The sequence below is a fragment of the Phaseolus vulgaris genome, chromosome 3 (assembly GCF_051622355.1).
Source record: "Phaseolus vulgaris cultivar YP4 chromosome 3, ASM5162235v1, whole genome shotgun sequence".
In the NCBI taxonomy this organism is placed as follows: domain Eukaryota; kingdom Viridiplantae; phylum Streptophyta; class Magnoliopsida; order Fabales; family Fabaceae; genus Phaseolus; species Phaseolus vulgaris.
Window position 1 is genome coordinate 45,273,093 of NC_143500.1, and position 11,476 is coordinate 45,284,568.

The window sequence follows — 11,476 nt, forward strand, 5'->3', positions numbered from 1 at the left end:
AAAGAAAAATATTTCTCACATAAAAAGGTAGAAATTTATTAAAACAACAGATTAAATGGAAGAGTAGAAATTGATTGAAACAATATTAAATGTTTTTTTTTTCAGGAATGAAGTAGGTAAACAGATATAGTTAGTGTATATGCTAATAACCTGACAGTATATACTTACATACGAGGATAAATTGAATGGAGGTTTTGTTTGGTTTCACGAGGAAAAAGCAAAAATCGAAATAAAAAAAGGAGGGTATTAATTTAGTTTTGTTTTACTGAGAAAAACAGAAAACGTGAGTAAAAAAGTTGACGGAGTTTCCAAAGAGAGAGTAGGAAACAAAGATCTATGCGAAATTGTGGTCACGGAAAGGGAGTGGTATCATGTGTAAACCGTGTGGTACTTGGAATGTGTTGTGAGGGGTAGGCATGTCATTTCACGGATATTCTGAGCGATTAAGAGGTTCAAACTCAGAGAAGGTGTTTGTTGAAGATAAATGATAAATCAGAAGAGAAGTAGAAGAAGCCAAAGCATATAAAAGATTGTAGCCGTCAAATATCACTCTCACCAACCATTCTTCTATTTCCATTCCAAGCCATGGCCATGGATTCCATGGCCGCTTCCATCGGAGTTTCCGTCCCGGTGCTCCGTTTCCTCCTCTGCTTCGCCGCCACCGTTCCCCTCAGTTTCCTCTGCCGCTTCCTACCCCGCGGCCTCCCCAAGCATCTTTACTCCGCCGTCGTCGGCGTCGTCCTCTCCTACCTCTCCTTCGGCGTCTCCTCCAACCTCCACTTTCTCGTCCCCATGTTCCTTGGCTACGCCTCCATGCTCCTCTTTCGCCCCCGATGCGGCATCCTCACCTTCTTCCTCGGATTCGGTTACCTCATTGGCTGGTATAATCGATCTATTTTCTCCTTGCAATTCAATTGCTCCTCTCTTTAACCTTGCACCGCATTTCTGATGTCTCTTCTGCAGCCACGTTTATTACATGAGCGGCGATGCATGGAAGGAAGGTGGCATCGATGCCACTGGTGAGCGCAAATTTATGATTTCTTATTTTATTTATTTAGCTTTTGGATTCAGGAATGAGGGGGGTTTGACTGATTGTTATTATTACTGTGGTAACGTTATTTTTGGTGGTGGTTGGTTTGATCATTAATTGTGGTTGGTTTGGAAATAGGGGCCTTGATGGTTTTGACGCTCAAGGTTATATCCTGTGCGGTTAATTACAACGATGGATTGTTGAAAGAAGAGGGCTTGCGCGAGGCCCAGAAGAAGTACCGTTTGGTCAGATTGCCTTCACTCCTTGAGTACATTGGTTACTGTCTCTGCTGTGGCAGTCACTTTGCTGGTCCTGTTTATGAAATGAAGGATTATCTTGACTGGACTGAAGGAAAAGGGGTATTCTTTATTGTTTATTTTGGTTTTGGTTAATAACGATTAGCCGGATAGGCCGGGGTAACATCATGTCAGTAGATAACCTTGCTCCTTATGTAGTTAGGCTTTGATTTCTAAACCCGTGGGTATGGAAAAAATTTGTTAGGATATGTCATTTATAGGCCTGTACTCAGGGATTAGTTTTTGGCTACCGACTGGCCATACCCTGCTGATAAAAATAATTAGTACACTAGCACTGATGCCCAGTTCTCCTTAAATTTAAAATAAAAAATTCAGTGGCAGTTTCTCATTTTTTGTGCTGATATATTAGGAATTACTGTTCTCCTATGTGCTATTTCAACCCTGGTATTTATTATTGTTGTTATTGCAGATTTGGAGCTCCGAAGCAAAAGGGCCATCGCCATCACCTTATGGGGCAACCATCCGGGCTCTCCTCCAAGCTGGTTTTTGCATGGCCATGTATTTAAACCTCGTGCCTCATTTTCCTCTGTCCAAGTTTACTGATCCTACCTACCATGAATGGTGTTTCTGGAAAAAATTAAGTTACCAGTATATGTCTGGCTTTACTGCACGCTGGAAGTATTATTTCATTTGGTCAATATCAGAAGCTTCTATAATTATCTCTGGCCTGGGTTTCAGTGGCTGGACTGATTCGTCCCCACCAAAACCACGATGGGACCGGGCCAAAAATGTAGATATAATAGGTGTTGAGTTTGCAAAGAGTGCAGTTACAATCCCAGCTGTGTGGAATATTCAAGTCAGCACCTGGCTTCGTCATTGTGAGTTTCTTGCCAATGAGATTGAATGCTTTTATTGTGGGATTTGATTAGTTATCTCAGTAGGATATAGCCATTGTTCAGCGTTAGGCATGAAGTTTAGTTTATGGTCTTAGCTGCATTATTTTTAAGTTTTGTTTACAATTTGGCTATAGTATTTTTTAGATGGTTACTTCTGAATTTGGTTAAACTTTTCAATAAGAAAATAAAAAAGGTAAAATGAATTATGTTTTTCTTGTGAGTTAAAAGCTATAAAGTTGAAGTACATAAGTTGATTTTGATTTATGAAGGAAACTTAAATGTTTTTTCTTCTAGTATTTATTAAGGTGTTGATCAAAAAATGGCCTTAGTGGAAACTTTGTATCATGCATTAGTTGGGTCATATTAATAATATCTCTTCTTGAGTAAAAAAACCAGTTTTCAAGATGTTAAATGAAAGAACTTCTAGAAAGGTGCATAAAGATGATTTTGACTGATGAAGGAAACTTAATTAATTTTACTTTATTATATTCTTCTATAAGCATTTATAAAGATGTTTATAAAAAAGGGAACTTAGTTGGAACTTTGTATAGTGGATTACTTGGGTCATATTATCCCTCTTCTTGAATTAGAACATGGTTTTTGTTCACAGTAAATTATAGCATGATCAAGCTATGAACCCTGGACCAAAAGAAAAGGGTAAAAAGCCATCAACAATTGGTTTTCATTTTTTTGTTTACCCTTTAGGATTTGCTAGATACAAAATTAAAGTTTATGTAGATTACCTATTTATATGCCATTCTGAAAGGTTGACAATGGAATATAAAATATTAATGTTGCTATTGTTTGGGTTTTGATAGATGTTTATGAGAGGCTTATTCAGAATGGGAAGAAACCAGGTTTCTTTCAGCTACTCGCCACCCAGACCGTTAGTGCTGTTTGGCATGTGAGTAAAATTTTAGCTGCATTTTACACGGATTGTTTCTATTGTACTGTACGTTGGTATTTGCATTATTATTGCTTCAGGCTTACTATATTTGCAAATGTATGTATAGTTTTAAGGAAAAACTAATTATTAGACAAAAAATCATTACACTTGTGAATAAGCAGTATGTGGTAGATGAGGTGATGTATAAATATATCTATTAATTTCTTCTGCTATGTTATTCGGGAAAAGAAATCCATTTTAGCTAGCTGAAGAAGAAACTGTTGCGTGAAACAACTTTGATGTGCTGGTTTTAATATTATCGATCTATGGTCTGTATGCAAGGATTTGTGACAGTTTTTTCCTAACCATTTGACTTAATCGTTGTAGGGCCTGTACCCTGGATACATAATATTCTTTGTTCAGTCAGCATTGATGATTGCTGGCTCCAGAGGTATATGTTGATTTTTGCACATTTGATATCTTTTTTTCTGTTAGTTAACTTGAGTTGTGTTTCTTTTGAAACAGTCATTTACAGATGGCAGCAAGCTGTGCCTCCAACAATGGCTCTGGCTAAGAATGTCCTTGTGATTATGAATTTTGCCTATACACTTTTGGTTCTAAATTACTCCTGCGTTGGTTTCATGGTTCGTCCTCTTTCTCTCCCTACCCTTCTGCAAAAACACTAACACACATTTACAACTTCTACTTTCAGCCTTAAACATGCTAATATGGATTTCAAGGTTTTTTACATGTTTCTATTGTTATATTATATTTGAATAGGTGTTAAGTCTGAATGAAACTCTTGCCTCATATGGAAGTGTGTATTACGTTGGGACCATTATTCCTGTTGTTATGATTCTTCTTGGTAAAGTAATCAAACCTGGAAGGCCTGCTAGATCCAAAGCTCAGAAGGAGCAGTGAGGTAGAAAATGCTGTTTATTCTTGTTGGAATTTTTGAAATGGATTAGGATAATGTAGTAGAACGGGTCTCCAGCTTCCACAGCTTTTCTGCCCCTGGTTTTCAACCTCTTGTAACAGCTCCCATGATCATGAGAAAATGGCTGGGCTCTTTCATGCTCCTGACTTTAGCATTGAGTTGTGTTTATGGGATAAGAAACATACCGTTGGCAGGTTTGATAAAAGCAGTTATTGACTAAATTTTAAAAACATTTGTATTTTTGGGATTGGTTTCAGATCTCGTAACAATTACCGCTAGAGGCTATATTTTTCATATCTTAACTGTATTACTGCTAGAGGCTATATTTTTCAAATCTTAACTGTAGACAAATACACATATATACTTTGGTGGATGGTGCTATTTAGTTTCAAACCCATCAAATTGTCATTTTGTACAAAGTGATGCATGCTTTGTTGCCCAGAAGGTAAGGACAATGATATGAAGAAACTTTTAAATATGAGCTGCCTATCATAGGTCTAAGAATTCCATCTTTCTGAAAGAGAGCTGTCTTAAAATGTCTGGGACAGTGCTTTACCTTGAAACTGGATGGAGATATATTATTATTTGAGCTAGTGTTGTAGGGCACGTAGGATCTCATTTAGAAGAAAGGAACAGAGAGGGAGAGCAAGAAGCTTAAAGAAACGAGATTATTAAGTTTGTTTGAAGGCAATGAGATTATTTAATCATCAATCAAACGGAATTATTAAGGTTGTTTGAAGACAATGGGATTACTTAATCATCAATCGAACCATTATTGTCTTAATCTATTCCTGGCTGCTGGAGTGTCATCTGGTTTCTCCAGAGTTTCTGTTCTTGAAATGACACTAATGCTTTTAAATGAACATGGAATTGGATTTATGTTTGAATGATGGGGGATTCACAGATTTCTTGTTTTGGTCAATAGCATCTACAGATCAACAAATTTCACTATTATTTTTATGCAGGTATCTTTCTTTCTTTTACTGTCATATTATATCGTAGGCTTTTCTTTTTATTGGTCTCCTGGCTATTAGTTTATTTTTCTTGGGCGGTTTAGCTTTTGTGATAAAAAAAATGCCTATTAAATTCTATACAAAATAAAGTGATTTTTTTTTCTTTCAACTAATTATTTATTTAATGAAGAATTTTACCTTTGGTATCAAATGTTTTTTTTATTCTAAAGATGAGATTTAATTTCTTGTGTTTATTTTAGTATCGGTAAAATCTTTTTTGGCAATTCATTTTATATTTATCAAATACTATCCCCAATTCAGCAAATCATCTCAATTTCAATTCTGTTAATTAAAACAAAATCTCAGGCGTGTAGCTCATTGGAGCTAGTTGCCTCTCTGAGTTGCGTGACATAAATTTTCTAATATCAGATCAAATAAAAATATTTTGATATAATGAGCATAGAATACATATTTTTCACCTTCTTCAACATAATATAACTGAACTCGTGATTAAAGAGTCATAGCTTTTGTATATTAAATTTCGTAACAAATCATGAATAAACACGACATTAATTGCAGTAACAAACTGACAGTAGTGAAATTGTTGTGAGAGACACGCAGGCTTAAATAGTTGCCCTGATCTTGGTGACGTGGCCTTACAATAGCATTACAAACATTGTGCTCTAAAGGGTGATTCTTTACTGAACAGGAATATTATTTGTTGATTCATTCTCTACAGTTAGTTTTTCAACATATAAATAAGAGGAAGAAAAACGAGAAGAAATAGAAAACGTGCTGTTAATTTTTTTTATACAAAGAACAGAACTCATTGTATATCTACCTTTCCTCCTATTCTACTTAATATTTCAGGTACAGTGAAAGATAAATTAGGAAGCATATAGCATTAATTTTTGTGAAACAAAAAACGAAAAAGAAAATTTGAATTTCAACCAATAAAAAATCTTAATATGATTTTTAAGGTATACATTGTAAGAATGAACGCACTTCATCTATCATGAATTTGTTTTTGGCAAGTTCTTAATTTTCCTTAAGGTGATGTATGATATTTGATTGGACATTAAGATGTGAAAAGTAAGTTAAGACTGATAAGTTTATGTATAGAAGATGTGAAACAGAAGAGCAACAGCACAGACTCTATGTGGTTCAATATTTTCATTTATTAATTCCTCACTTTACTAAAACTGTACAACACAATAAATTTGACTAATGCAGAGACAGTAGTAATTCCTGGTGAAACCTCTGTTTTCGCCCAAGAACCACAAATTTTTCTTTTCCCTTTCTTCCACCGCGTTACCAGATTTGATTTTACCTTTTCTCTCGTCATATTTTTTTGTTCTTATATTCTTCACTTAAAAAGTCTGACACTTTCTGCAGCTGCCACTCAGTTTCTCTTTGTTTTTTTTATTTTATTCTCATAATTTCCTTCACTCATCCCATTATCATAGTTTTCCCAGTCGGTTTCTTTCTCTTCTCCATTCTCTCTGTTTTTTCCTCCACCGACTTCTAGTTTCTGCTAGCTTCACCAAACTCAAGGTTTGTACTTTTTCTTCCTTTTAAATTATTCTAATCTTACTTCTCTGAACTTTCTGTTCCTTTTTTTTTTTCTACTCTTTCTTCTATTTTATTTTCCATCATGAAGAATACGCTTTTGGAGAAGCCAAGGTTCTTTCTGCTCTCCTTGGTTTCCTTCCTTCCAAGGGAGGAACCTCTTTTTTGGATGTTCTTTCTTCTCTGAGAAAACACAAGGCCAGTCTCTTCTTTTGCAGCCATAAAACTTGGTTTTTGTCAAAGCCCACACACAAGGAGTAAAAGTTACACAACATGTTTTCGAGCAGCAGAAAAGGTGACATTCGTGGTCACGACAACGCAAAAGTGGCTGAATGGGAATTAAGGCCAGGAGGAATGGTGGTGCAGAAACGTAACTCAGATGTGAATCAAAATTTCATATCTAAATCCACCATCAAAGTCAGAGTGAAATATGGATCATCCTATCACCAAATTCAAATCAGTTCTCATGCAAGCTTTGGTAATCCATTTTTCAAAATTTTTCTCTTTATTTGTTTGTTCAGAGTTTAATTTTATTCACTGACAACTAATAATTGTAAAAAATTAAAAAAAATAGTATATTCCTTCTATATGAGAGTATATGATAAGATAATGCAATTGTACAAGAAATTCCTGATTGAATTATACTTTATACTGCATATACTCTTTACTTTTTTTACAGATTATTGTACAAGTTGATGGATTATTGGATGTGGTTCTTTGGGGTTGCAGGGGAATTGAAGAAAATGTTAACAGAACCTACTGGACTGCATGTTCAGGATCAGAAGTTGATTTACAAGAACAAGGAGAAAGATTCAAAGTCATATCTTGATGTTGAGAGAGTCAAAGATGGCTCAAAATTGGTGCTTCTTGTGGACATTGAGAACAGAGAAAGAAGGATACTTGAGAAGTTAAAAATTAGAAAAAAGGAAAAGACTTCAAAATCCTTGACAGAAATAAAGTTGGAGGTTGACAAATTATCCAAGAAGGTACTTGGTTTCACAAATTATGTGGGCAATTTCACTGTGGTGTGAACTGTAGTATCTATTTTTCCTACTAATTAATGTCTTTAATTGACACTGGACAGGTTGCAGCTTTGGAGACTGATGCTTCCACAGGTGGAATTATAGAAGAGTTAGATGTGGAGAATTTGACTGAAAATTTGATGAGAACATTAATTGCATTGGATGAAATCTATGGTGAAGGTGAACTGAAATTGGGGATAAGAGAGCAGGTACTAACTATTGATCTTCAAAACTGAAAATATATGTGAATTGATATTAAAAAGTATTTGTCACTAACATTATATGTCTGGAAAAAAATTATGTGAAGGTTAGGAGAGTTCAGAAACACATTGAGACTCTTGATATGTTGAGGACGACAATGCAAAATTCAATTCCCCTTAAAAAGGATGAAAACAAGATTAAGATGCATTATTGTGATGACTTGGAGAGGAGGCAGGGAAATCCTAAGAAGCACCAACCAAAGCAACATTCTGACTCTGTTGTGGTGACCACAGAATGGGAAACTTTTGATTAAGGCTTTTAGATTTACAACTAATTGATCAAGGCTTTTAGATTTACAACCAACCAAAATGCTTCCAACCAAAATGCTTCTTGTGGTGACCACACAGAATGAGAAATGCTTTTAGATTTACAATTAAAATGCTTCACATTAAGAATGTATTATTGAGTTATCACATAATGTATTAGTTATCACGTGATTGTGGATTTTTTTTCTTTAAAAGAAATGATTAATTTTTCATTCTAAGATTGAAAATGAAAATTAAACTAATGTGTAATTCAAATTATTATTTTAGTATGTTATACCTTTAATGTGTTGTAAAGGTGTTTAATGGTAGGATATAAAAGAAAAAGAAGTGAAGTAAAAACTGACTTGAAAAAGTTAAGAAACTATGGTAGCTTTGAGAATTGGATGGCTGCAGTTTCATTCCTTATTTGTTTGGAATTAATGTCATTTGCATTCTTTATTTATTTTTATTTTTTTCTGGAGTTTCATTCTTTATTTGCTTGAAATTAATGTCATTTGCATTCTTTATTTGCTTGGAATTAATGTCATTTGCTGACAAATTTTCTATCATTTTTATTGTATTCTTTATTAGTTAACTTATTTCTAAAACTTCTTATTTCTCTATCTTTATTTTAGAAAGAAATTGTATTTAATACAATTCCTGATTTGTTTTTCATACAATGTTGGACTATTTATTTACAAGCTGTGCTTGTAAGAAAATGGTATATACTGTTTGCACAAAAGGTTTTACTCTTAAGTCATGGTAGACAAGTATTGAAAGTTAAGGATTAAGAGGAAAATTTAAAGCTTCAAAAAAGGGACAAAAAAAAAAAATGGAATTTCATGACTCTGTTGGAAGATCTCTGCCTCCGAATAGGTTTTGCTGTGTGTGTCGGTGTACGTTATGCTTAGCTGTGACTCTTTTCTTCTTTTTCTTTTGATGCAGGTGAGTAGGGTCCATATAAGTAATTATAGTTTCGGAAACTTACAAATTATAGGTATAAATTTGAAATAAAGCGTTATTCTTATTCGTTTCAAAAATCAAAGTATTCTCTTTGTTTTCCTTTGCCAATCACTTAAAATCAGAGTATTCTCTTTGTTTTCCTTTGCCAATCACTTGAACTGATCCGGGAAAAACTATTCGTTCTTTATCAGCACACTCTGAAATGTTCTGTATTCTGTTTCATGTATCATGTTTGTGTTATTACACTGAATATTCTGCTTCATTTATGATGCATGATGTTTGTGTTATTACACTTCTTCTTCTTAATGTAGTTTAGAACAATTAATTATTTCTATTTTTTATGAGATATTTCTAATCTCTTCACATTAAATATTATGAATATATGCTTTTTTATAATAAATAATATTTTTTAAATAATCATTAATAATATAATCAATTTAATATATTGGTAATATTATTTTTAAAATGTAATAAAATAAATTAAAGTAATTCTTTTTGTTGGTATTAGTGGTTATGAAGATAGTGTTTCTGTTCTCTTATTAGAATTGAACATCTTGTGTAGTGTAGTGCAGTGAGAATTGAGTAATAATTGACATCCTATTTATAATGTTTTTTTTTATATTATTATATATTTTTAATTTCACAATATAGAGGAATACAATCAATATATTCTCTAATGTATAACACATTATCTTTTGTTAATTAAAATTTATACAGAGGAATATAAACAATGTCTTCTTTAATACAATTTTAACACATTATCTTTTATATATTACTTTAAAAAAAATTATAATTCAAGCCATTTAAATTTAAAGTAAAGCTCACATAGCTTTTTATTTTAAAAAATAATTAATAAAAATTATTATATATAGACATACATGCACGTACATAAATATTAATACAAAATTAAGATTATTATATATTTATAAATATCTAGCATCATTTTAATTTATACAAATAAACACCATAAAACAACAGTTTTGAAAACTTAGATATATAAAATGTTTTAAAACTACAAAAACTATATTTTATAATTATATTTTTTCCTTTTAAAAATGTTTGTAGTATAAAAGAAAAATAAAATGAATGCCTTAATTAGAAAAAGTAGGACAATATATATTTTAAAATATAATATCAATTATATTAATGTAGGACGCAATTTATTATTCATATATTTTTTAATTTAGAGAAAAATTATCATCCATCAATATATATAGTGTACTTTAAGTTGTACTTGTCCTCTGATTGTTTCTTCTTGCACCTCCATATCTTCTTCTTCCAACTTCATAAATTTTCGAATTTAAAAAAATGTCTTGTAATATTCTGAATTTCGTAGAATTCATTTTTAAATTTATAATTGACTTTCAAATTATATAATCCATAAGTCTTTTTTTACATGCATGATTACTTTCTGGATTACATAATCTGGAAGTCTTATTTAGCTTCTAGATTATGTAATCTGGAAGTATTATTTAGCTTCTAGATTATGTAATCTGTAAGTCTTTTTTCAAATGACTTTCTAGATTACATAATTCAGAAACTATTATGTGAAAGTGACACAAGAAAGATAAAAATGTATTTTCATATTGTGTATGAAGATGACAGAAGAAGATATGGAAGTGCAAGAAGAAACTGTCTCTCTGTCTTTGCTACAATAACAGAAATAAATAAAATTTCAACAAAAATATCAATAGAGAATAAACCTTATTGGGCTAATAGACTTCTATTCGTCGTTTGAACTTTGCTATTCAAACCATCAAACCTCCCTGGTTGCTGTTCAAATTTCTGAGATTGAAGTATATATTATTTATGTAGATGGAAATGTTCCTTACAAAAAAAAATTATTTACTTCATATACAATAGAAGAAAATCATTAAATAGCATTCAAATTTAGAAATCAAAATAATTAGTCCATAATATATTAGTTAAATTAAATATTATTTTAGAGACTAAAAAATTATTAGTATCTAAAGTGATTTCTATTATTAATAAAAATTTATAAAATAATTTAGAAATTGATATCTAAATTAGCTACCAAGATTTTAGCTACTAGTATTTTAGATTCTAAATTAGTATCTAAAAGATTAATAAAGACTAATTTAAAATATAAGTAATTAGTAGATAAATGTTTTTGTAACTAATGGTTGGATATTAATTTAAAAATTAATTTATAATTTTTATTAATAATAAAAATTACTTTAATTACCATTTTATAAATTTTTATTAATAATTAATTACCAATAATTGTTTTAGTTTAAAAAATAAAAAATTAAGAGAGTTGAGTTCACCAGTGTTGTCACCAGGATTCAATTAATTTCTTGGGAGACTTAGGTAGTTGTGTGTCAGGCAGGAATTTACAATTTTATCCTTACAAAAGTTGCACTAGAGGATTTGCAATTTTTATCATTAAAATGGTATGTAGAGTAATAATAATTTGTTGAGTATTGAATGAAGGTA

At 31.8% G+C, this 11,476-nt stretch overlaps 2 protein-coding genes across 5 annotated transcripts; both read left to right on the top strand.

Annotated features, from left to right (window-relative positions):
• The first annotated feature begins 274 nt into the window (after nucleotides 1-274).
• On the top strand, nucleotides 275-4,399 carry LOC137807982 (lysophospholipid acyltransferase 1). The gene is made up of 8 exons (XM_068608864.2): nucleotides 275-881; nucleotides 964-1,019; nucleotides 1,169-1,389; nucleotides 1,757-2,165; nucleotides 3,002-3,087; nucleotides 3,457-3,520; nucleotides 3,595-3,713; nucleotides 3,850-4,399. The coding sequence occupies exons 1-8, from the start codon at nucleotides 586-588 to the stop codon at nucleotides 3,988-3,990; spliced, it is 1,392 nt and encodes a 463-aa protein (XP_068464965.1). The 5' UTR covers nucleotides 275-585; the 3' UTR covers nucleotides 3,991-4,399.
• A 1,706-nt stretch (nucleotides 4,400-6,105) lies between these two features.
• LOC137807983 (BAG family molecular chaperone regulator 2) lies at nucleotides 6,106-8,295 on the top strand. 4 transcript variants are annotated; one of them, XM_068608867.2, is made up of 6 exons: nucleotides 6,375-6,513; nucleotides 6,620-6,642; nucleotides 6,747-7,006; nucleotides 7,258-7,514; nucleotides 7,613-7,759; nucleotides 7,858-8,295. In XM_068608867.2, the coding sequence occupies exons 3-6, from the start codon at nucleotides 6,802-6,804 to the stop codon at nucleotides 8,062-8,064; spliced, it is 816 nt and encodes a 271-aa protein (XP_068464968.2). In that variant the 5' UTR covers nucleotides 6,375-6,513; nucleotides 6,620-6,642; nucleotides 6,747-6,801; the 3' UTR covers nucleotides 8,065-8,295. The 4 variants fall into 4 exon arrangements, with proteins under 4 accessions (XP_068464967.2, XP_068464966.2, XP_068464968.2 ...); XM_068608866.2 differs by lacking the exon at nucleotides 6,620-6,642 and having other exon boundaries at nucleotides 6,106-6,513; XM_068608865.2 differs by having other exon boundaries at nucleotides 6,314-6,513; nucleotides 6,620-7,006.
• Nucleotides 8,296-11,476: the final 3,181 nt, after the last annotated feature.